At 31.8% G+C, this 26,931-nt stretch overlaps 3 protein-coding genes across 3 annotated transcripts; 2 read left to right on the top strand and 1 right to left on the bottom strand.

Moving 5' to 3' along the window:
• The first annotated feature begins 955 nt into the window (after positions 1 to 955).
• On the top strand, positions 956 to 4,880 carry LOC118027936 (protein SMAX1-LIKE 3). The gene is made up of 3 exons (XM_035031440.2): positions 956 to 2,647; positions 3,169 to 3,406; positions 3,533 to 4,880. The coding sequence occupies exons 1-3, from the start codon at positions 1,455 to 1,457 to the stop codon at positions 4,709 to 4,711; spliced, it is 2,610 nt and encodes an 869-aa protein (XP_034887331.1). The 5' UTR covers positions 956 to 1,454; the 3' UTR covers positions 4,712 to 4,880.
• A 13,286-nt stretch (positions 4,881 to 18,166) lies between these two features.
• LOC118027937 (uncharacterized) lies at positions 18,167 to 19,224 on the top strand. The gene has a single exon (XM_035031441.2). It carries the CDS (start codon positions 18,424 to 18,426, stop codon positions 19,093 to 19,095), a length of 672 nt encoding a protein of 223 aa, XP_034887332.1. The 5' UTR covers positions 18,167 to 18,423; the 3' UTR covers positions 19,096 to 19,224.
• Positions 19,225 to 25,794: 6,570 nt separating this feature from the next.
• LOC118027938 (NDR1/HIN1-like protein 10) lies at positions 25,795 to 26,931 on the bottom strand. The gene has a single exon (XM_035031442.2). It carries the CDS (start codon positions 26,630 to 26,632, stop codon positions 25,964 to 25,966), a length of 669 nt encoding a protein of 222 aa, XP_034887333.1. The 5' UTR covers positions 26,633 to 26,931; the 3' UTR covers positions 25,795 to 25,963.

Raw genomic sequence — 26,931 nt, 5'->3', positions numbered from 1 at the left:
AAAAAAATTAAAACGATTTCATTTTACCCTTATTTCAAATCATCTATATATATAAAACCTGGAACTATGATCTTTTTGGCCATATTTTTAACAAGTAATGGTTTTGAGGTCAAATCTAGGTTTTGTAAGCATTGACCCCTGTTTGGGAACTAGTAAATGGTTCTCTATTGAATCTGAACATCCTCCTTTGATTGTTTAAGATAAATATATTAATAAGAAAAGGAGAAATTATACTATAAAATTATTTTTTCAATGTAGTTTATATTATTACTTTTTTTTAAAATGAAAAGCTTTGTTGTTGAGTGGTTAAAAACAAAATTCAAAAGTGGCTCATTATAAGATTAAATCTTAATATTCATCTTTATTTTAACTTCTCGACGCAATATTTGGATAGTGTTAAAGCTTTTTTTTTAATATTTGCTAGCATATATAGTTTTTTATTTATTTTTATTAAACACACTTCATATTGTTAGTTCAAAATTAAACTTTTTCTTGATCTAAAACCATGCTACCAATATTTAAAAATTTTCTCATGTTGAAAATAAAATATTTTTATCCGGTCAGCGGGAAAGCACGAGCACCTATCTAAGTTATTTATATATTGTAAATACTCTAACAGTTGCCATGGAAAAAGAAAAGGAAAATAAAGAAATGGTAGATGGGGTTGAGATTATCTTTTAACTTACCCTCCTATATTAAATAGCAGAAAGGGCACTAAGTACTATAATGTAGGCTTTCATTTATTGATCTGTTGCTTTCATCATATGGCTAAATGAGTTAATATAATATATGTGCTCAAAGGTGAGATTAATTTGCTGGCTACGGGTGGTATATGGCTGTTGATTTTTTGGTTAATAACTTAACTAATTTGATATTTAATGGTTGCATAAAAGAGAGAGACCCACTTAGCGAAACCATATCTTTATCAAATTTGAGAGATCTAGAGAAAGAGAGAGAGAGAGGTGTACATAGGGCAAAAGCTGAGTTGCCTTTGATACTGGTGCATTTGTCCTGCTTGTCAGCACATGCATTCCACTTTCCACTACAAAATCGACTTTGGACCCTAAATTTTACCTCACCTACAAGAAAAGCATACCTCAATTTCCATATATTTCACACACTCCCCCTCTATATCTCTCCAGGTAGTCGACCAACAACTTCCATGGGAATTAATTACTTGCATACTAGAAATAGATGCAAATATATATGATCACACCCTCTCTGTCAAACCCTAAAAGAAAAAAAAAAAGAACTCTTAAACCTGCACAAACCATTCAAATATATCTCTTTCCTTCTTAATTGATGAGTTCTTCCTCCAGAATTAGCTCAGATCATACAAAGCATATGATACTAGAATCCCTAGCCAACAAACCTTTCTTGATCTCACTCTATTCTTAAACTTCTTTCGGTTTCATATTTTATTTGTGGATTATAACAAGAAGCTGTGATAGAAGATGAGAGCAGGAGGTTGTACAGTGCAACAAGCTCTGACGGCAGACGCAGCAAGTGTTATTAAACAAGCAGTAACCCTTGCTAGAAGGCGAGGCCATGCCCAAGTCACTCCTCTCCATGTTGCTAACACCATGCTTTCTGCCTCCACTGGCCTATTTAGAACAGCTTGCCTTCAGTCGCACTCTCATCCTCTTCAGTGCAAAGCCCTTGAGCTTTGCTTCAACGTCGCGCTTAATCGGCTCCCAGCTTCAACTTCAAGCCCCATATTAGGTGCTCACTCTCAGCAGTTCCCTTCAATCTCTAATGCCTTGGTAGCAGCTTTTAAGCGCGCTCAGGCTCACCAACGGCGTGGCTCTATTGAAAACCAGCAGCAGCCACTCCTTGCAGTGAAAATAGAGTTAGAGCAGCTCATAATATCCATTTTAGACGATCCTAGTGTTAGTAGAGTCATGCGAGAAGCTGGTTTCTCTAGTACTCAAGTGAAAAGCAATGTTGAGCAAGCTGTTTCTTTAGAAATATGTTCACAAAGTGCTCCTTCTGTGAGTAGCAAGTCCAAGGAAAGCAATGGTTTGGTCCTTTCACAGTCTCCAACTTCAAGTCAAGTTGGAGCAAGAGCAACAGTTTCAGATCCAATTAAAAACGAAGATGTGATGTGTGTCATAGAGAATTTAGTGAACAAAAGGAGGAGAAGTTTTGTTATTGTTGGAGAGTCTCTGGCCAGTATAGAAGTTCTGGTGAAAGGAGTCATTGATAAGGTTCAAAGGGGAGATGTTCCTGAGGCTTTGAGGGAAGTGAAGTTTTTAACAATCCCAGTTTCTTCTTTTGGCCATTTCTCTAGGGTAGAGGTAGAACATAAACTCGAGGAGCTTAAAATCCAAGTGAGAAGCTACATGGGCAAAGGAGTTGTTTTGAATTTGGGAGATCTCAAATGGGCTATTGAGAATAGGGCTAGTAGTTCATCAAGTGAGCAAGGAAGGTGTTTTTTCTGTCCAATGGAATACATGATCATAGAGCTTGGCAAATTAGCTTGTGGAATTGGAGAGAATATTAATGGAAGATTTTGGCTTATGGGGATTGCCACTTTCCAAACTTACATGAAGTGTAAATCAGGCCATCCATCAGTAGGTCCTGTTTTGGGCCTCCATCCACTTACAATTCCTGCAGGCAGCTTGCGCTTGAGTCTCATCAGTGACAGGTAAACAGTTGCTAAAGTTGCATGTAATTGTATGCATTATGGGGGTCTATATTCTTGCTTTCTATTATTTGAATTTCTTCTGAACTAAGTAAACGAGTTTTCTTTTTCAAACTGCTTTTAGAAAAGAAAAAAGAAATAGATGTCGGACCAGTGAAAAGAAATGAAGTTCCTACTCCATTTTCCTTCTCTTTTGGAAACTCAAAATTCAAGTTAGGGGAAAGAAAAGCTATATACACAGAGTTTTAATGTGATTTATAATATGCTAAAATGTCAAAAATTCATCACTTTTTTCTTGGGCAAGGAGACAGGAAGGAGATGTATATAGGTTTTTTTTTTTTTTTTTTGGTCTTTTAGCTTTTATTAATGGGCACCATACAAGTTGCACTTTTAAAAATCCAAGGAGTTTCAAAGCAGTGACAAATATCAATTGTAGCTTCATCAACTTCATCATTTATCTTTTTCTTTAAACGATCAACAAAGTCTAATAACATCCTCATTTACCTTCTTTTTTTATTTTTCAGTGATCTACGATGTCAGTCCACTAGCAACAAAGCTGGAAATGGGTCTAGCAGCTGGATTATACATGAAGGTGGGGAAGATAAACAGCTCACTTGCTGTGCTGATTGTTCAGCCAAGTTTGAGTCAGAAGCTCGAAGCTTACCAACTAACACCTGTGAAAGTGATTCCACAACTTCTGGCCTTCCTGCATGGCTTCAACAATGCAAAAATGAGAAAAACTTACAAAATAGTGATAATCAGGTAATTATAACAAGTTAATCGCATTTGATTCTTCAATAATTCAAAAGTGTATACATGTAGTCAGAAGCTCGAAGCTTACGTCTTGAGCGATGACTGTTCTCTAATTTCTCGTTTTCTCTCTTCCAGAACTCTATGTCAATCAAAGATCTTTGCAGAAAATGGAACTCATTTTGCAATTCAATCCACCGACAACACTACTTTTCTGAGAAAACCCTCACATTTTCTTCTGTATCACCTTCTTCTTCTACTTCATATGACCAGCAATACCCTATCTTTCAACAAACCCACAATGGGTGGCCCATTGTTGAACCCAAGCAGTCATTGAGGGACCACCCTTTCTGGCTTGGTACAGGGACTCTCAACAAGTGTAGCATTAATGAACCAAGTTTGAGAATGTTCATTCCAGAACATAAAGATCATACCAAACAATTACCATTTTCATCAAATCCTAATTCTACTCCAAACTCAACTTCATCAAGTGATGTCATGGAAGTGGTGTATCTCCACAAGTTCAAGGAGCTAAATGCTGAGAACTTGAAAATCCTATCCATTGCATTGGAGAAAAAAGTGCCATGGCAGAGAGATATAATCCCTGAAATAGCAAGCACTATCTTGCAATGCCGGTCTGGCATGATAAGAAGAAAGGGGAAGATGAAAAACAGTGAGTCCAAAGAAGAAACTTGGTTGTTCTTTCAAGGAGTTGATGTGGAAGCTAAAGAGAAGATAGCTAAAGAATTGGCCAGGCTAGTTTTTGGCTCCCATGACAGCTTCATTTCAATTTCTTTAAGCAGTTTTTCTTCTACAAGAGCAGACTCGACCGAAGATTGTAGAAATAAAAGATCAAGAGATGAACAAAGTTGCAGCTATATCGAGAGATTTTCTGAGGCAGCATCATACAATCCACGTAGAGTTTTCTTAGTGGAAGACGTTGAGCAAGCAGATTATTGCTCTCAAATTGGTTTCAAAAGAGCTATTGAAAGTGGAAGAATAACCAATTCCAATGGTCAAGAAGTTGGCCTTAGTGATGCTATCATCATTTTGAGCTGTGAAAGCTTCAGCTCAAGATCTAGAGCCTGCTCTCCTCCAATCAAGCAGAGAACAGATGGGCCTTATGAAGAAGAAAACAATGCTGGTTCTGGTGCTGGTTCCGGTGCTGCATTAATGGAGGACACAACCCCTTGCATATCCCTGGATTTGAATATTTCCGTTGACGATGATAACATATTGCAAGATCAATCAATTGATGACATTGGCCTCCTTGAATCCGTCGATAGACGGATTATATTCAAAATTCAAGAGTTTTGATGGATAGAAAATAAAAAATCAATCATGTAATATCAGTTGTTTTTATTTTCTATTTATTGTTGTTTGATAAGTTTTTAGCTTCTCGTAGAGTTCCTAGGAGATTATGTAAAATCACAATGTACATTATCCTCCTTTCATACTTCTTAACCATAAAATATTCCTATTTCAATACATTTCCTTTTCCTCCTTTTTAAAAACACACGGCTTCAATTTTTGAATTAAATGCTTCATTTACACCAAGAAGCTAGATAACTAATTATATACTCAAACATAACTGCACATCGCAATTCATATGAATATGTTCAATTTTAGCTTGGTGCAATGTCTAAGATCCAAGCGAAATTAATTTCATTAGTCTAGAGGCATTCCCCTTTGAAGATTTGAAGCGATTCCATAGCAAATTACGTTAATTATGCTCTCAGTTAACCAAGTGAAGGGTTGCTACAGCACAATAACTTCATCATTATACGCGCCAATAAGAAAAAGGAAGAACACTATCAATTAAACATAGCTGCCATTCAATGCCCTTCCTTTAAATAATAGTTATTGAGCATATATATAAAAACATTCAGGCCAATAATCCCACCATGATTGTCTGCATCTATTATATTGTTCATGATTAATGGGACAATGAAAGTGGCTTCTCACTTGAGATAGCACCATGCTAAGCCATCCCATCATGATTAATATAATTTCCAAATCATAGAGAATCAAACAATAACACCTTTCCTAGTAAATCCGCTTAGGCTTTTGTGGGTGGGGAACCAGGACCTGTGCCTTTGTTGTTCCTTGAATTAATCAAACTACTCTTAATCTAAAAATGACAGTAGATTATTAATTGGATGCTCCCAACTAGTATAGTTTTTGACTACCACTTGAACTGGGAATCATTTCCTCGTACCAAGAGTTCTAGGATATTGAAGACTGTATATGGAGGAAAAGATTGTTTTCGACATAGAAAACACATAGTGGGATCACTAGATGTTCCAATTACTTGCGGTTCATCTATATAGAACTTAATAAAAGGGATGAAAATCCAAATAACTTGTAGTTTAGCTGTTAGATAGGTGGCTTACGCTTCACCGTAGGATGAGTTTATTTTTTTTATAATTTTAAAAAATAATGTTCAATTACTGTTGTTTTTAAAATATAAAAAGAATTTCATGACTTGAGTCATAGACCCTACCGGGTCCAGTAAGATGATATAATTTAATTATTTAATAAAAAAAATATATAATGACAATAAATGTACCAATGTCAATCCAGGTTAACATTTTGTACCCTTTATTTGGGTCATGAGACCAAAATCACCACATAGAAAAAAAAAAAAATTACGAAGTCTAAGTCTCAATAATTCAAAAATTAAATAATGAAATTCAAAAAAAAATGAAAATCAATTTAAAAAAAAGAATCCAAAATAAAAAAATTAATTTAAATCAACTATTATAACGACAAACAAACATAGAAAAATTTAAAAAATTAATTTTTAAGATCCAACTCATATTCGAGTGAAAAATGAGTAAGTTGGCTATTAATTAATTAAATCAGTTTTTCTTTGAATTTTTTTTCATATCATCTCTGTGAAAAAAAGAATTTATCGTATAAATAACATTACCAATAGTCTCCCCATTGATTAGGCAAAAGCTTCAATTAAACCCCCAAATGCTAAAGTCTGCAAAAGTTCTAGAGGATTGCAAAATTAATTATCAATTCTTGTTTTACATTCTCATTTCGAAAAAAGAGAACGATAAGAAAATGAAATAAAAAAATCATATCCAAACCTATAAAAAATAAAAATATTTTAAACTGGGCTAAATTTTTCTCTCTTTCTCCGTGTTGGTAATAACTTTTAGAGTACTCTAAGATTTCTCTTAAATTCAAATTTGCAAACTATTTATTTATTTAAATGGAAGCTTGATTTCTTCTTTCAGTACCGTTTTCTTTCCTTTTCAGTACCGACATGTGATGTGATCTAAACAAGAAAATATTCTACCTTATTGGCTGCGAATTAGACTTTATAGAGAAATGTCCTAGAGCTCTTTACTTGTGCAGAATGATTAATTATAGTAATTGATGTAAATTTTCCAACCCATTAACAAAAAGGTTCTAGCTAGCCAATAATCTATGACTTCTTTTTTTTTTTTTTTTTTTTTTTCATCCAGAGGTTTGCTGAGTTTAGAGTTACATAATATATAGGGACAGCTCTCTTCCAATATATAATATTCAACAAATTAAAATCATTAGACTATACATTCTTAAATGTCTAAATATAATAATTTCCTGATGGCGTTCTATAAACCATAATCAAACTATGATATTTTTTATTAAAAAAAATGGGTTGGAAACCTCAAAAAAAAAAAAAATCATAGTTTGATTATGGTTTATAGAATGCCATCGGGAACGTTAGGACTATATGCATAAAGTAAGGCTAAGAGTATGATCCATAACGTAAGGGTTGTGCAAAGGAGAAGCAACTTTTTTTCTGCTTTAGAAGGAAAAAGCAAAATCTTCTCTATGAAATATCAAAAGAGCACTACTTTTCATGCTTTGTGATGCGTTTTGTGAAAAAAGAAAATAACTTTACTTTCTTTGATTTTCGTAACCAAACATTCTTATCTTTGGAAAGCATAGAAAAGTTTACGGTATGAGGGTTCAAAATAATTAATGAATTAAAGTGAAAGTAGAAAAATAAAGGATTAAGAATAATAATAATAATAATAATAATAATAAAACATAGATAAGCATCTCTTCTTTAAACCTTAAAGATATTGCTACTTTAGAATCACAAAAAGATCATTATCTTGACAGCTTTAAATCAAAACTCCTAAGCATAAGAAGGGAATTTGTCGCTTCTTGCTTTATCAAAGATTAAGGGTTTTGGGAACAGATGCATTCTTTTGGAGGACAAAAGTGGGTTTGATGAGTTGCCAACTCTCATCGCTCTTCTTTTGAACTAAATCCAACTTATTTATATTAATATTCTCTTCTTCTTTTCATTTATCTCTTTATGCACTTTTCTTTGATTTCTTAAAGCAAGAAGCCACCGTCTTAGACTTCTTTTTTTCCTCCTTACTTTCCTACCAAATATTTTTGTTTTTTTGTTTGTGTTTAACGTGGTGGCAACATTCGTTACTCTTGTTAAGCGTATAGAAAGTTATAGAATATATCTTGTGCATTATGACTAGATTCATATTGAAACAGCTTGATTGGTTTGTGTAATGTGTATAGTACTCTTAATACTATTATATTATCATAGGTGAATTAATTACATATTGATGCGGGCAGAAGCTAAAAACAAGGAAAAACATGAGAATTTTAATTAGCAAAAAAAAATGTAGATGTAAATTTCAAGTTCGTAGGTTTTATTTTCTCTAGAATAATAATTCTCCAGGAGGTTTACAAAGCTTTAAATAACTAAAAATCATGTCTCAACTAGAAAATAAAATAAAAATATAAGATTACAAAGCTTTAAATAAACCAGAAATTATATATCAACTGGAAACAAAATAAAAATATGAAATTACAAAGGAATGAAGCTTGAAATCTGAAAATAATAAAAACTATCAAAACCGGGGTCCTGGGGTGAGATTTTAAAAAATCTAAAGATCTAATGGTCGAAGTAGCGTTTCCAAAAAGTTATAGTCCTTTTAATGTTATTTTGGTTTAATGCAACAAGATCTTCTCTTGAGCCTAAACTTGTCCCACTAGTCCATAAAATATATTTGTTAGGTCATTCACGTAATTTCCGTTTAGTACAGACTCTCATTTAGTTATGGCAAATTCATACCCGGTTGTCCAAAATCATTCATTATCGTGATATCAATTACATCATTTACTATAATTAGTTTTTTTGTAATAACATTGATATTAACATTCGACTATGTTTATGTAATAATTTCTCAATATAAATACATATGGGAGCTTCATTAATCATGATGAAATAAAAACTAAGATTAATGGTTTCATTCGGCTTGTGTAATGAGATAATTTGTTGACTAGTACTAAGATTTATTTATGATTACTTTTTATTTCTAAAATATCACATGACTAATTATGGTGATTTAGCCTAAAAAGTTTGACAAAATAATATACTAAGAACTTAACATATAGTTAAGGATGTAAGGATAGATTAGAGAACTACGTACAATCAGATTGAGCTATTAACCTCAATAACTAATGATGTTGTTAATCTGTACAGCGTTAGTGATAAATTTATTGGTAATATTGACTTGTTATCAATTTCAACTCTAATTATTCTCAAAGAATTCCACTATAATTAATCAGGAATCAACGAGGAACTCAGGTCTTAAAACACTTCCAGAGCATGCAGTGATATTTTTATTGGCTTCCAAAAAAATCAAATCGCTCCTTTCGTGTACAGATAAAACCTTTGTCTAAGATTAATTTGTTGGCAATTATGCTTTTTTGATTATGATACTACTTAACTATCTGGTTAATGCACCCAGCAAGAAACGCCGGGTTATGTGACCAAAGATATGCGAGTATATGGAATCTGATTTTCCCTCAAAAGCAGCAAGATATAGCTAGCTAGTTTGTGTGCATGATTTATAAAAAAAAAAAAAAAAAAAAAATATGTGGTTTAATAATTATAAATTGCGGAAAGTGGGTGTCCCTTTTAAAGCAAAGCTCCTCTCTTTTTTCAATCCTCGTGGCTAGAATTTAACCTTTCTTTACCAGGCTAACTTTTTGTACATTCACCTTTTTCACATAGGATACGTTATTATAACGTAAATGGAAAAGGTGGGTGCATTAATTTGTAGCCAATGAGCAATGTATAATGGGTGGAAAGGTGACATAGTTATATTTTAGAGTTCGTTTCATTTGATTTTACTTTGAATCATCATCATTCAAAAGCTATATTTTACAAGTAACTTAAAATAAAAATGGATTTAAGTTGATAAATAGTGTGTTTGATAATAGTTATTTAAAGTGATTTTCTTGAAAAAACAACGCAATACAAATTATAGTTTATAAGTTAGAAGTTAGATTTTTTAAAATTCTTTAAATAAAAGATTTAACTCGATTTCGTAACAAACTATTGACATAAGTTAAAAATTATTTCTAACCAAATATATTTATGATTATTTTCAATAAATAGTTAAAAAATAACTTAAATTTATTTATAAAATTCATACCAAATATATTAACCTTAATTTGATTTGATCATTGCATGTGGTTATGAAACACATACGTGGCACTTTCCATACATCCCTTCAGTTTCAGCATGATCCACAAAGGCTCTGTCTTCTTTATCGACAAGAAAAGAAAATCCCATGATCGATTCTACAACGTGTGTGTGTCTCAATTAAGGCCACGATTATAGGATGTGGGTTTCACGCTGCTAACAACAGCGTTGAGAAACACATCAGCAAGTCCACAGATAAGCTTGCAATCAAGAAATCAATACAACAACTGCTAGATTAATTACATTATCACAAACCATATATCATCATCATCATCATATCATCAGCAAAAAGGAGGTGAGAACGCAGGTCCAGTAGGAGAGGTCTCCACAGGTTTCCATTTTCATTACGATTAACCTTCCTCTCAATTAAAAGAGAGAGCTTCCCCCTCATTTACCTCTCAATGATGGTGCTCCAAAAGTGGAGACTAGCGGTGAGAGGGTGGTGGAAGAGTGTTTATGTCTGTGGCGGAGAGAGTATAAGAGGAAACGAAATGCTATTGCTGTCTAGCACTATTGAAACAGTAGTGATGACTAAGTGACCAACTAGACCGAAAATTAAGAAATTAGAAAGAAATAATGAAGTTTTAATTTTAAACGAACAGAACCAGTTGAAGTGCAGCAAATTAGCAAGAAAGGATGAAAAAAAGTTGATAAAATGTTTGATATATATGTCATCTCACCAGAACACGAATAGCGGCACTCGAATATGAGAACTAAGGGGAACTAATGAGTTTGCTCATAAAGATTTTTATTAAAAAGGAACAAAGAAAGCTTATCCAGAAGCTGCACCAACTAGGAAACCTTTTGAACGAGGAGTCTTGTGCGTGTGAGATTTGAAACACACATGAAATTAATTCCCTGTTCTAAGGTCACTTAGACCATGGCCCAATGCCCATAATTAAACTAATGGTTAGCCAGAGTGGAGCCTTGTCGCACGTACGAAGTCTCAAGGTCCTCGAGCATTGTCTCAACGAGGGGGATAATAAAGGGGTTTACGTCACTAGAGGGTCCTAAAGGCTAAAGTTGCCGAAACTTGAGTCGTGAGCCTTACGGGATAAGAGACATACTCATTAAGGTAAACCACCTTCGTGCTTTCTTTGAGCCAATGGAGTTATTCCTCCCTTCTTTTCTTTTCCCCGTCTTTAACACCCACTGTTTCTTTTACTTTGGAAACCTTTTCAATCCCACCATAAATATGAATACCTAAATAACTTTTGAACACTAATCATATAGTTTTATATATCTTTCTTAAGATATGGGTTTCATCTTCAATTCTTTTCCTCTACAAATAATGGTGATTCTTTTCCAGATCTGCGATCACTTTCTTTATGAGATTTTTAAATATATTTCCTTAATGGGCCTAGTGCTTTTGCTTTGACAAGTGGTAGTGCTATTTTCCAACGTTCTGGAGCTGATCAATCCCACGGACCAAGTGGTAAAATCTCAGGCATGCATCGCTCCATCTTTTGCCTGGACTGGATCTAAACATATCATGCATGCATGGAATTAGCCAGGCCATATTAATGTTTGGTTTTAATTTCCGGGCATTTAATAGCTAATTTGTTTTATTTTCTTGAATTTGAGCCTGTATGCGGTGGAAGTTATGTCCTAATTATAGGGCATTTTAGTTTATAAGACTAAGATGTTGTCTTAGCAAAGCAGTATGGATCCTATGATGAAAACGAGTTTGATCATCGAAAGCCAACAATATTAGTATCTTTTCTAATCGGAATATAATATTAGGCTGGCAAGCCTCATGATATAACTTGATATGAACTCCATATATACGAATAATTAAAATTTTGTAGGCAATTTTGGCTCTAGAAAAGTAGTCGGTGGCTTTGTGGCATTATTAATTAGCCTGAATTCTTGAGAAGAAGTGTGTAGTAGTAAGAACTATTATGTTAGTTTTACTTAAAAGGATGTCGTTTAAAGATGTCTGTACCATTACCTGAACTTCACATCCCTTTTTTTTGTTTTTCTGCCCACACTAAATTCAAACACTAACTTTTTTATTTCTTTTTCTGGGTGGATTAAATACTACCTGTAATGTTTTCTACCGAGACGTTTGAGGGTATGATATTTTTACAGTAAAGAGAATTTTAGCCTAACCCTTGGTATAAATATAGAAATTCAATTAGATCACCGAACAATTCCTTGACATGGTGGTGAAGAGGATCTAGTTAAAAGAAAAGAAATCAAGCGTGGAATCTTCAATCATCATCTCGACAGCAAAACAAAGCACAGCACATGAAAGAAAGAACATCATGGAATTCTTTGCAGTTCTATTCAATGTACATTGTACAACTTTTAATTAAAGTGATCCTTCAGCAGAACAAATTAAATTGTATAGGAAAGTTAACATTAATGGGATTGCACCCCTTTCCTTGCACCGAATACCAAGTGGGTTTTTTGAACAAGCAAGACAAGCTAAGAGAACCCTCTCCCCTCAAAAGACCCACCAAGAGAGAAGGATTCAAGTGTTTTGCATCTACAAAAGACAACAAAGGCATGGAGACAAAGTTTCCACACACCTTAAGCCCTTTTGCAGTCTTTAAGAAAAGGGGAGCTAACAAATGGTTCTTTTCCACGAGGTCACTGTCTATGGCCTTCTCTTTCTGTCTCTTTCTTTTCTTTCTTTAACCTCATACTATGAGTGATTTTCTTTTTGCATGAAAGTAAGGGAAGTCTGGGATCTGAAAGTGCTTACAATCTATAGACAGATAATTTTATACATATTCCAGTTATTCAAAATTGAATCATCACCTCCTTTCTCTCCTTTCTATTTTGGACGGATTTAATTATCATTTGAAAGTGATGAGTGAGGGATCCGAGGAGAGTGGGAGGACGTACTTCATGAAATGCTGTATTCATCCCCGGGAAAGATAGAGTGAGGGAGGGAGGGAGGGAGGCAAGGTACCACCACCAGCTGGTTATATAGTTTGTTTGTGCGTATTAATCTTTACGTTGTGGTCTCTCTTTGTAGCAAGACTCGGTCAAAAAGAGAGAGGCGCATACTGGAATAAACCAGAAACGTGAGAGATGTTCGATTTTGGAGCTGATGATGCTTTTGATGATTGATGGGTCGTTTTCCATTAATCATTCTTATTTTGAGAGACAAATTGAGAGAGCGCTTTTATGCATAACGCAATGTTCCTAGCTAGGGTTTCACTGACCATTGATGTGTGCTGATCAACGTGCACCAAAGCATGCATGAGTATCATCCAAGTTCCCAGGGCCACTTATTTTGGAATCACTTGGCTCCTGGGCCATGGAGTCCCAGACATTGGTTTGACCCATTCAGGATGTTCATTGGATTAAGCACATTACTGCCCTGCCCTGGGTAAACTAGAGGATTATTGTTATGCAAAGGTTTGAATCTCACAAACAATATTATTTAAAGGAGATGTCATTGCACAATGACATCAAAACTTTGTAAACCGCCACCATCCCCGCCGCCGCCGCCGCCGCCCTGATTTTTTGAGACTCGCGACTAATGTCCAAGCAGCTTAGAACGCTTTTTCTCCTCAGAATTACAAAACTTGCAATTGGAGGCTTGAGATAACGGACGATCTAGGTCCAGCATTGTTTTCTAAAGGTCCAGATAGTCTTGGACTCTGTAGTTTCGGCTATTGGATGTTGACATTGAAATATTTTCAAATGATAGACTTCACCTTATAAGCCCAATTCAACCTTACTTAAATGGATTTCATAGCAGAACTCATTCTAAGCAGGGATGCTGCTGCACACAGCTTTTACCCATCCAGAATCAACTGAAAAACACGGAGGTATTTGTTTTTGTGATAAAAAATTTTGTTTTATAAAATTTTAATTTTTTTAAAATTAATTTTTTGATATTTTAAAATTATTTTTGATGCATTGATAATAAAAATAATTTTTTAAAAAAATATATATATTATTTTCATGTATTTTCAAGCAAATAACACTTTGAAAAATAACTGTTATCACAATGTTAAACATTATCTAAATATTTACATGACATGTCGATAACTAGTAAACTTATCCACTCTCCATCACGATATCAAATCAAAAATTAAATTTTAACACAAAAAATGTTTGTAGATGTTGTTAGTATTTTTACATCAAACAATATTTTAATTATGAAATGAAAATTGAAGTGTTTAATAAAATAAATTGATAATTACATGCATCAATAAAGTAAAAAAAAAGTTATTAACATTAATAAAAACATTCAAAAAAAATAAAAGAATGATGCAAATTAAAATATTTGATCTTGTTCTGTTGTGAGGAGTAGTTTAATTTTTTCATTTAATTATGTCTATAATTTAAAACAAAATTAATCATTTATAATCTATTGAAACAAAATAATATGCCGGCATAATCCTCCTTTCTTATTAAGTTTTTTTTTCACAAACAAATATAATTTTTTTCTTCTATATTCTTTATTTGATAATGCTAAAAAAAAAACAATTAGAATCAATATCCCCAAAAAAATTGACGATTTGAAATCAAAATAATAATAAAAAAAATATCCCTCTAATTAAAACTCATTTACCTCGTTAACGCATACCCTTTTTGTCCAATTTTTTTTCAATTATAATATCTTTTTAAACAACATCTTATCATAATTATAAAAGCAAAAAAAAAAAAAAATATCCCTCTAATTAAAACTTATTTACCTTATTAACGCATGCATACCCTTTTTATCCAACTTTTTCCAATCATAATATTTTTTTAGACAACATCTTATAATAACTATAAAAGCAAGTATAAATTAAATTAAAATAATAATATTTTAATAATTTTGATGCAAATATAATAAAAAATATAACAATAATGCCCCGCTTCTGTTGTCTTGGAAAGTTTTGTAGCAATGTTATTAAACTTAGCCCTACATGTTGGGTCAACCTAGAGCCCTCTTCTCCCAACCCTTGTTTGGTCTAGTTTTTAAATTAAATCTCATATGAATTGATTTTGTGTGACTTGATTAATTTTACAGATCCAAATGTGACTCAAATGAACTTTTCAACACTTGGTTTGACCTGTAAAAAAAATAGTATTGTTTCAATCTTTTTTTTTAATATTGAATTGACAATATTTTGATCAAATCTAGGTTAATCTACCAAGCTCACAATTCATGTCATGACTTGGTTTTGTAATAACTTCATTTTTGTAAATAAAATTTTTATTTAATTAAATGATAATAAAAAAAATATGTACAAAAAATGATCAAGTGGAATTTGAGAAAAAAAAAACCAAAATAAATAAATAAATATCATGGAGTGGTTGTTGATATTCAAAAAGAATGTTATAACCTCATTCAAAAATAAAGTAAAAACAAAATAGTATTTAATAAAATAAATTTAAAATACATTTCTATTTAATTAATTTTAATTAAAAATAAAGACCTCTGGATTAGTCCTTGTTTGACCCAAGTTTTAAATTAAACAAGGTTAAAGTTGACTTTATATTAGATTAAGCGAGCTCAAACATCACTCAGTTGACTTAATAAAAACCTGATTAGGTTTAAAAATTTCAAGATGATTATATTTTAACATTGTTTTTAAATATTAAGACAATAATATTTTGGATTAACCTAAATCAATCAACCAAACATATGACTCTAGTTATGAACTCGATTGCATCTAATAATTTTTTAAAAAAAATATATTTTTTTTAATTTAATTATATAATAATAAAAATAAGTATGTGCAAGAAAACAATAAAATAAACTTTCTTTAAAAAATCACAAATGATTGTATAAAAATAGCACTTGCTAATATATAAAGATTCAATGGTGGAGAACGGACGAAGGGGTGTTATTTTCAGAATCATACAGGATTAATTCGTAATTATATAATAAAAGGTCAACTGATACAGACACTGTACTTAATAGTATCATTATAAATTTTAAATGCCAGGCTTGGAATTTGACTTGGCAGAAAACCTCGACCATATCCATTTCTGCTACGAAATCTGAGCCAAGCTTTCCGCATTGAGGTTGCACTCAGGCTAAGATGGATCCAACACTTGCCTGGCCTCAGCCAGCATAATATTTGAAAACTCAGCCTACCTAAATATTAAGGCATAAAATTTACTTCCAGCCCAGAGGACGAGGAAAACAAAATCATTCCGTTTGTTTTTAATTTTTAATTTAAAAAAAAAAATTAAATTTTTTTATTTCAAGTTTATTTTTCTGTGTTTTTTTATATGTTGATGTTAAAAATAATATTTTTAAAAAATAAAATAAAAAATATTATTTTAATATATTTTTAAATAAAAAACATTTTAAAAAATAATCATTAATAAACTCCCAAACATCATTGGCGCCAAAACATACATGTTAGCATTCACCGTACTTTGAAAGCAGAATGAAGGAGAATTTTTGTTTTGAAGTGCTTAATGAGACAAAAAAGGGTTTATATAGACATAAAAATAAAAAAAGCAACTAAGGCTATGTTTATTTTTTAAAATTTACTTTCAAGAAATTATTTTTCAAATTTTTTTTATTTATTTATCATTAAAAAAATTTATCAACAAAAAACACTTTTTTAGTTAAAGGAAAATTTTGCTTGATTTCCAGAACAGTATTTTCTTGAAAAACTTGGGCGGAAAACACTTTCCGAAAATTATGAAAAATTTGAAAATATCATATTATTTACTGACTATATCAAATTTGATCCTCAAACTTTTAATTGCTATATATATTTTTTTTTGAATATTTATTTTTTAATTTTATCTCTTAAAATTTAATTTTTATATTAAATTTGGTCCTCATTTTTTATAATTATTATTTGCTTTTTTCTTATCATTTTTTTATTGAAATTTTTTATGTATCAAATTTGATCCTTATTCTTTTGATTGTTACTTATTTTATTTGAAATAATTTATGAAATGTTAATTATTATTATTTTAATTTCTTCATCTTTCATTTTATTTTTATTTTTTAGATTTGATCTCTATTATTTTGATTATTATTTATTTTATTTTGAGATATTTATGAAATTATATATTTTTTTTTTAATTTCATTTTCATTCAACTTTTTAATTTGTAAGACTTGTTCCTCATTATTTTAATAAACTTAAGAAAAATAAAAACATTAATAAGTTAACTTCCAGCTCATTTTTCATGACATAATCAAACACTGAAAAGTGTTTTTTAACTTATTTTTCATTACACTACTGAATATTAGAAAATAATTCATTTTTAAAACGGACCTGAAATAAAAGGCAAATTCAACTAGAGCCACTTATATTTTTCTATTTATCACCGTAGTGTAATGATTTTTTTGTTCTTCCTATAAAAAGTTCTTGCCTTTGAATCAATTGTTTTTTTTTTTTAATCTTTTCATGTGCCTAATTAGTCATTATAGATTTTTTTTGGATGTATTATCAGCTTTTCCATATATTATTGAATAGTTACATAACCAAACATCCCCCAAACAAACAAAAAAACTAACATTGTCAGGAAGGGGTATTCTTGTTTTTTTCTTTTTGTATACAGAAAAATTATACGCATGCTCTTGGAACCAATACATTTTATTTGTTTTGATTTTTAATTTTTTGGTTTTGATTTATGATATTTTTTTTGTTTTTAATTTAACCTTTCAATTATAATTTGTAATATATAATGTTTTTTAATTTAATGCTTTCAACTTTTAATTGTTGTCAAATATTTTTTTTACAATTCATTTATTATTGTTATCTACCATTTAAATTCGACTATTAAATTACCAATCTTATTATATCTAATCAAGTTAATAAACCACCAAGGGTCATGGTTTTCTTTGGTTTTTTTTTTTTTATAAAAATACTATGGTCGCTTAAGCATTACTTTTATACAATAAAAAGTTTTGGATCCCACGGTATACCGCAAGTCATCCATGAAGTATGGTAGTATAATTTCCATAATTATATTAAATAAGCAAGTGCGTTAACCTATCCGCTACACAACAGAGTCTCGGTTTGTCTCCTTGCACGCAGAACCTTTGCACCTTCTCTCACCCGCCCAACTAAATTCAAAACAAATTTCTTTGTTTTTTCTTTTTTTCAAGGCAAGTCTCGCCCGTCGTTTATCCTCCCTCGACATCCCCGTCATCGTTAAATCTTCATTCCCATTGTAAAAGTTGTTTTAAAATTATTTTGTATTTAAAAATATATTAAAATAATATTTTTTTATTTTCTATTTTTAATATTAACATATTAAAGTAATTCAAAAACATTAAAAGAATTAATTTAAAAAAGATTTCAGAAAATAAAAAAAACATGACTGTACCCCCATTAACAAACAGGCTCGGAGAGTAATTAAACATCACAACGACCAAACCTTCTCTACTCACCTTTAACCACTCTTCACACCGGCAACTTGTATTACCATGTCGTTCTAACCCCTCGCCTCTCTCTTCATTCCCAAACACTCACCGGCTAAACCCGTAAAAACGTAGCCACATCCACCAAAATAAATTACATAATCCAATATGCAGCGCAGTTACTGTTGCTGTTGTTTCGTTCCCAGCTGTCAACTATGAAAGCTTTAAACAATCTAGGAACAGTACTCACAGTTCTCTTCTCGGTCTGTCTTGCCGCCCTGGTCTTCGAGATCCTCTACGTTCTATGGCGCTGGAGAAGATTCCACCGACGTAGTGTTACAAGCTCCGGTGCTGATGGGGAATTCAGTAGTAGCAGCGAATCACTCTACACGACGCCGTCTAAAGAGCTTCTCTACTTCTTCTGCTGGAAAAGCCAAACGACTCGCATCGAACCGGACTCGACAGCACCACCAGAGGCCTCCACGGCGGTTACGACAGTTCCTGCAGATGTTGAAGATGCGTTGGTGGAGGAGATGTTGAAGTTGCAAGGAATGTACGGACCGTCGAGAGTTTTGTTTACGATCAAGGAAGAGGACAGGGAGGAGATGGAGATAACTGAGAACGACGAATCATCTATAGAGAACGTTCTTGTTGAAAGTAAGAAGAGAGAGATGAGCAGCAGTGATGTTTGTTTTGAAGAGATAGCCGTTGCTAATGATGTGGTTGTTGATGTCGAGGTCGAGGTCGAGGATGTGACGACGCCGTTCTGGACGCCATGTGCGTCTCCTCAGAATTTTTTTTCTCCTTCACCTTCTCCTTCTCGTGTCGTTTTAGGTGATTCTGTTGAGAACACGATGTCGTTTGCTAGCATAGAAATTCATGGTTAGAGAGTACTTTGAAGTTTGAGCCACAAAAAAAGTGGAGCCGGCCGGTTATTGGGTAGCCGGAGTAATTATTATAAAATGGTTTCTCCATGTATTTTGTTTTAGAAAAATAGCGGCTCTCTTTTACTTGTATATTTTATTTGGAGGTCTGTTTCTGATCTTGCGACGTCAGCACTAGGTTAATTAAACATGGAGTTTATCCGTTGAGGTTGGTTTTTTAAAATATTTTTTATTTATATATATTAAAATAATATTTTTTGTTTTTAATATTATCATATTAAAATAATTCAAAAACATAAAAAAATAAATTTCAACCGCCCTTTTTTTGGACTGCACTTGATATGACGTGGCAAGATCGAGAGGAGGCTGACATAACATTGAGGTTGCTGGGAGGAGGCGGAGAGCACGGTGGTCAATTTACTACTCATTTAATTTTTGGCGTACTAAAAAGGGCTGTAAAGTGTAAAGTAAGAGATGAGAGATAAATTTTCAGGACCGTTCACAGCAATTATGATGCGTGTGTGGACTGATTTTTTAATGACTGCATTAATTACTTTTCGCCTAGTTATACGCAATATTTAAGGATTATAGTGAATATTTACTAGTGGTTTTGATAATATTTATATTTAAACTTGAACCTAGAATAATTATTCATATCGGACTTATTATTCTATAAATATAAATTTTGCATATTAAAATCTGATTCAATTGGGTTTTAGATATTCATTACGCAAGCTTATTTTTCAAAATAAAACAAACAGAAAATTAAATTCAAATATGCTTACTTTCTTAGAAAACAAATAGAAATAAGAAGAGAAAATGTGGGGAAATGAGAAATAATCCACTCATCATCTCTTGATTTATCATTGATGGGAAGCGTCATGAGGTTGAGAAGGGTCTATCAGATGACAAATGACTTGAGAAGGGCCTAACACAACATCTAAATAACAATAAATAAAATACAATAATAATTTAGTCCATATTTAGATTTGTTTTCTAATTAATTTAAGTCTTATAAATCTTAAAATTATATAAAATTTACATGTTTATTAAGAGATTAATCATAGGTGCGTGAAAGCTTAACCCAAACATCTATATTAATAAAAATAAATATAATAATAATTCATAAAATAAATGCAAAACCTAACAAAATATTTTCTTAATTAATAACTCCTCTATTTGATGGAATCGCAATATTGCTTCATCATTGCATGAACTCCAAGTTACCATCACCTTTTTTTTTTTTGAAAAAAAAAAAAGAGTAAAGATCCTAGCCATAAAAAAGGTGACCAAAAATTCAAGTGGGTTTTTATTTTTGAGTCCAAGAAACCTATTGTAGCCCAAAGAACTCATAATAACCATCATTGGAGTCTCAAAAAACTGATTTCTCTAACTCAAGCTTCTTATTAGGCTTGCTTTACGGGCATTTTACATAATCTCAAATTCTATCAAACAAAGCGTTATATTGACCTTCGATGCATATCGCCAAAATAAGCATTTGCTAGCGTTATCTGTGGTTCGAACATAAATTAAGAATTGCTTTCAATTTAATCCTTGTAATATGGTTCCATGCTTTCTGATAGTTCTTAAAGAACTAACAGGCTACACTTTTTTCCCTTTACAGTTGAAGCCATGTCTCTTCCACAAACATAAAAATCCATTGTAAATGTTTTTTTAAATTATCATGGATATATTCTGCAGAGGTGAGAGATAAGAAGAAACGGTGACTATTTTAGACGTGGGAGGTAGCTGGCTTGTGGTTGGGCTGGATACTTGTGGTGGAGCTGATGTAGTTGCTAGACCAGCTTTCATGTAATTCGATTAATTCTACAAGTTTTAAAATTAATGATATTATAAGTCTTTAGTAATTCAAGTTTTATAGGACTTGAACTAATAATCTCTAAAAAATATATCTAGAACCTAACTATAACCCAAGTTAGATTACATCCTCAATTTTTATCCTTTGCAACTTGTATGTAAAGCAGACACCATTATATTTTATATTTTTATATAGTTTTTCCATCCTCTGAAACAGAAGAGCACCCTAACCTTTGACATGTCCCAAGTTATATCTTTTCGTCTATAGCTGACCAACTTCAAGCTACATATAGAATCATAATGCTTTTTTTTTTTTTTTTTTTTTTTAATGTTGTTTTAGGCCTGCACCCTGCCATCCATTTCCCTTTTTTTTTTTAAAGGAGACCGTGCATTGGATCAACCTTACATGCTATCAAAGGGCACGACAACTAGCTAGTCAAGTTAAGAGCAGTTCTGTTAATGATAGAAAATGAGATAAAAGCATAATATTCTAAGATGGATTTTAATTGCATCATCAGAAGGCAGAAAAGTTCCAAATGAAGAGAAGATAAAATAAAAAGTTGAAGTATGAAAATTCATTTTTTTAGAATAATAATTTTTACAGAGATTTAAATAGACAAAATCCTTTTTCGACTAGAAAGTAAAATAAAAATTCAAAATTATATAAAAAAAATAAATATAAAATCCAAAATAATAAAACAATTCACAAAAACTAGAGCATTTTTAAAATCTAAAAATTCAGTGGTCGGATATAATTTTATAACCTTTCTAAATTGTTTTTCAGTTTTGCATAACTAGATTTTTTTTTTTGAATAGATCTATTTTACCGGTCCATACATACATCTAGTAAATCATTTACATAATCTATCTTATGCATGTTCATATCTGGATGATAGACCCACATCCAGCTCAGAATCACAATCCACATTTAGCAACACAAAATCATTAAATATCATAAACCCAACCACATCACCAACCTTCAAGGAACAGGGGTTGATTGTAAACCAAGTACCACCACAACCCAAGAAGAACATGACATACAATCCCAACCGAAATGACCAAAGAAAAGCATGATGGGACACACCCTTAACAAAAGGTAAATGAGGAAAGCAAGAAAGCCACTTATTTGGTTCAACAACAACTGGACTTGAATAGAGGCAGGAGAGACCACCATATCAGCAAAACGAACCAAGCATTCCCAGCCAACAACATGTCAAATCCCAGCAAACAACAACCACAAGGTGCATTTAATGCACAATCATGAAATATTTGGCAAGTTGCAAAGGGACCCAAACCAGAGCAACGCCATATAACAAAGCCCAGAAGCAGATCCTTGAACCATCCAAACCCTTCTATTGATCATGCCACACAAAAAAAAAAAAATAATAATAATAATATCCCAAGCACAAAAGCAATTGAAGAGATGATCGCAAGGAGACAGGGTCCAGTCAATCCTCTAAAGCAGCTACGAAGCTCTTGATCAGCTAACTCCCAGTAGGAGCAACTCATGTCCTTGAGCTACAAAGCAGCACTCACCAACCCTAGGAACTATTGAATTCACAGTGGGTTTCTCTCTCTATATCATCAGTATCAATAACACTAGAAACCATAGTTTTGAAATCTAGCCCGGCCCGACGAGTCGACTTGGAATCCGACCGTAAACCTGTTGATTTTTTTTTCTTATCAAAACGACGTCGTTTTGATTTTAAAAAAAAATTAACTCGGTCAAAACCCGGAACCCGGGCCTTGGACTGGGCTAGGTCTTAAAACTATGCTAAAAAATCAACATGTTTTAGTTTTTTTAATTAATAACTAAGGTTGTTTTTTTTTCTTGAAAAGTGGTCTTCCGGAAAAAACATTTTCCAAACTTTCATGTGTTTGTTTGACATTAGAAAAGTTGGTTAATGGAAAACACTTTCCAGTCAAAGAAAAATTTAGCTTGATTTCTAAAAAAATATTTTCCTTTTATTTTCGGCGGTAAAAACACTTTCTGAAAGTTGTGAAAAATTTTAAAATATAATATTATTTGCTGATTATATCAAATTTATCCTCAAACTTTTGAATATTTATTTTTCAATTTCATCCATTAGAATTTAATTTTTATATTAATCTTTGGTCCTTATTTTTATAATTGTTATTTGCTTTTCTCTTATCATTTTTAATTAAAATTTTTTATCTATCAAATTTGATCCTCATTCTTTTGATTGTTACTTATTTTATTTGAAATAATTTATAAAATATTAATTGTTATTATTTTAATTTATTCATCTTTCAATTTTTTTCAATTTTTTATATTTGATCTCTATTATTTTGATTATTTTTTTTTATTTGAGATATTTATGAAATTATATTTTTTTTTCAATTTCATTCTCATTCAACTTTTTAATTTGTAAGATTTGTTCCTCATTATTTTAATAAACTTGAAAAAAATAAAAAATTAGTAAGTTATTTTTCAGCTCATTTTCCATAACATAACCAAACACTGGAAAATATTTTTCAACTTATTTTCGTTTACACCATCAAACATTGGAAAATAATTCACTTTCCTGGAATTTACTTTCCATAACAAAATTACTTTTTAGCAAACAAACGGGGCCTAAATGTATTTATCCGCTTTCCTGTGCTGTGCATTGAACTATTTTATTATAAACTTAAAAATAATATTAAGCATGAATTTTCTTTTTAGCATTATCATTAAATTTGATAAAACAGTTTGATTTTAAAATTTACCAAACCGGCTTATTACCTCACTCGAGTTTTGAACTAAACCATATGAGAATTAATTCAAAGTGAATTATTCAATTTAATGGGTCTAAAAACAACTTGGATAACTGGTAAAAACATGATATAATTTTCTTTTCAAAAAAATCTTTAAGACATAATTCTTTTTTTATATCGAGATGATACTAGATTGGGTTGATCTCGGTCACCCTACGACCTGCGTTATGGACTTTGATATGTTTAATAACTTTGTTATTTTCTATAGGGTTATAATGAAATTATAACCCTATAGAAAATAGAAAAAAATAAATCATGAATTTTATTTTTCAATCAATTCAATATTAAATAAGAGTGAAATAAAAAAAAATTAAAAAAAATTAAAGGACCATAAACTAAAAGAAAAACATATTAGGTTTGATGGATAAATCCACTAAACCCGTGAATTGGATAACCTGAGTCAACACATCAAACCTGCAAACTAGGTAATGGACTTTATTTTGATTAATAACTTTTTTTTTCTTTTCTAAACTATTGTTTATTTAACTTATATGATAACAAAAATAAACAGTCACAAAATCGAGCGTCAAACAAATACCGGGATTTTTTTTTAAGACTATGATAATCTCATAGAAAACAAAATGAAACAAATTATGAAACTCAATTCTCAATTAATCTAAGATCAAAAGTTGAAATTGAAAAAATAAATTTATAAAAAAAAGAAAGAAAAAAGTTAAACTCGCCATAAATGTCAACGAGCCCATGGACTTTCTAAAATTTAATAAAATGTTTTTTTCTAAAACTATTTTTTAACCATATAATAAAAAAAAAATAGACAATCACATAATTAAATTTAATTAGAAAAAAAAAGCACCCCGCTAAACCCGCAAACAGGGACAACCATGGTTGTCTCATCAAACTCACAAATCAGGTTATTAACTCCACAAAGCTTAATAACCTAATTTTTTTTAAAAAAATATTTTTTATTTAACTAATTATTTTAAAAAACAGACCATACCACGATGCTGAGGTATTTTTCTAATACTCGATGTTGAGATATTTTTTTTATATTGTAACAACCATAAAAAGATAAATTAAAATAAATTATCTACTATAAATCTTCATAAACATATTAGATAAGGATCAAATTTTAAAAAATCAATAACTAAAGAAAAAAAAAAGATATTCAAAATGAAAAAAAAAACCAACATTATAGGTAACTATATAATCCACAAAGATAATGGTTATGTGAAAACAGTGTTCCCCCTCCCCCACACCTTTTGGCTTTATCTATAATAGTAATAATTTAATTTAATTTAATTTAATATAATTGTATATAATATTTTATATGATATCATGCAGAAAGTAATCTTAAAAAAAATAAGTAGTACGAAAATAATAATACATAACCAATTGAAATGTAAGAATATATCCAAATATCCAACTAAATTATAACAGAAAAGAAGAAGAAAATGCATACAACTATAGAAGCAAGAAGTCATCATGTGTATTTATTTATTCAGAAAGAGGTAGGAGGGGAGTATTAAAAGAGGATCTGCTCTCCCTGATTGTGCTCAGCAAGATAATTGATTCTTTATTATTCTAGGAGATTAATGTCTTTTATTGTTTATGTTCAAATTATTTCCTTGTTGATATTTATTGTTTATATGAAGATCACCTCACAAAATTCACAACATATAGCAATAAAATCTATCCCTTGTTTCTTTTCACCACTAAACAGACGCACCAACCACCCTTGCCAAATACGTTATTAAATACCAGCAATAGTTGATTAGAAGCTGGTTTCTTCAAAGGACATTTATGGCGTTACACCGGCGTAATTGCTCTATCTTAAAACATTATTTTTTATGAAAAAATAAAAATTAAAGTCTTCATGAATCTCGTTTCAAATAAAGCCTAAAGGATAAATCATAAAAACTTGATGATCTCTCTTGTACAACCTTGCTGATCTTCATGCAATGCGGGTTTTTCCTCAACAAGTCTGCTACAAGCAGCACTGATTTGCTGTCGTTTCTTTGTTCGTTCTTTCCCCTTGTCGTTTCTTTTGTGAAATATTGAAGAATCCATCTCAAGATTCACATTTCTTTAAAATGGCCGATTAATTAGATGGTTTATTCAAAGCTAATAAACAAGTGGTATGCATCACAGAGAAATACTAAATTCATTATCTATTAATTATATATATATATATATATAGTCTCTGACTATGAACATAAAAGCATGATAAGGGTAAAAAAAATAGTAATAATATCAAACAAAACCAATCAAAGATTGAATCAAATATGAAGATGAGGTTTTGCGACCATGATGATCATCAAAACTTGATCTCGCACTTGTTATTGCTGATCCCAGCAACAGGAGATCCGTTCAGAGGAATCTTCAAATCGTCACACTCAACCTTGGGCTTGAACCTTGCAGTCTTGACCTTACCAAGCTTAAATCTAATCCTCAAGGACAGCTCCAAGGCAATACTATATAACCCGCTTGTTCTTTCTTGATTAAACTGTGTCAACTCTTCACCTTGAAGGGTAACTGCTTGCTGCCCTTTAAAAACTACGTTCAAGACACTTGTGTTCTTGTGTCCTTGATAGAATGGAGTCAAGGCATCATAGCCAAACCTCTGGTCCTCATAAAATGCCCTGGCCTCTATCCTGTCATAGTAAATCCCAATCTTTTTGTTAGGGTTGCGGATACTGATGTTGGCAGCAAGGTTGAATTGGAGCATGTTGTTGGTGTAGTTGAACTGAGTTAAAGCAACGTCTGTGACGTGGAATTCGACCTTGTTAATGGGACGAAATATGAGCCAGATAATAAGGATGAACAGCCCAATAAGAATGGCCACGGTGATGACGACTTTGAGGAGGAAGGCCAAGAAACAGCAGCAGCCACAGTCAGAACCACGGCCAGGGCGGTGGTAGTGTTGCGGAGGTGGGATTGATGGACCATAAGAGGCCCCATTCAAATGAGCTTGTTTCTCTGCCATTACAGAGCTGTTCTGGTTGGTCAGAAAACAAAAGGAGAGTATACAAATGTGCTGTAAGAGATAAAACAACTACTCTGAAATTGTTGGGATGTGATTTGGTCTGCTATTAATGTGTTCGTGAGTGTATATATAAGAAGGGATTGTAAGAAGATGATCAGTTGGGTAGGTGTGAATTTTTCTTCGCACCAAGAGGGACACCGAAGTTGGAGATGTTGGCCGCGTCCATTGACGACGCGGTTACTTTGTGGGATTGCTCTGTATTTTCTTAGGCAATTTGTAAGTTCAGGCATATCTTGTGT

This window comes from Populus alba, chromosome 6 (genome assembly GCF_005239225.2).
Source record: "Populus alba chromosome 6, ASM523922v2, whole genome shotgun sequence".
Classification (NCBI taxonomy): Eukaryota; Viridiplantae; Streptophyta; class Magnoliopsida; order Malpighiales; family Salicaceae; genus Populus; species Populus alba.
The sequence above is the reverse complement of the archived record's forward strand: the minus strand, read 5'-3'. Positions and strand labels throughout refer to the sequence as shown.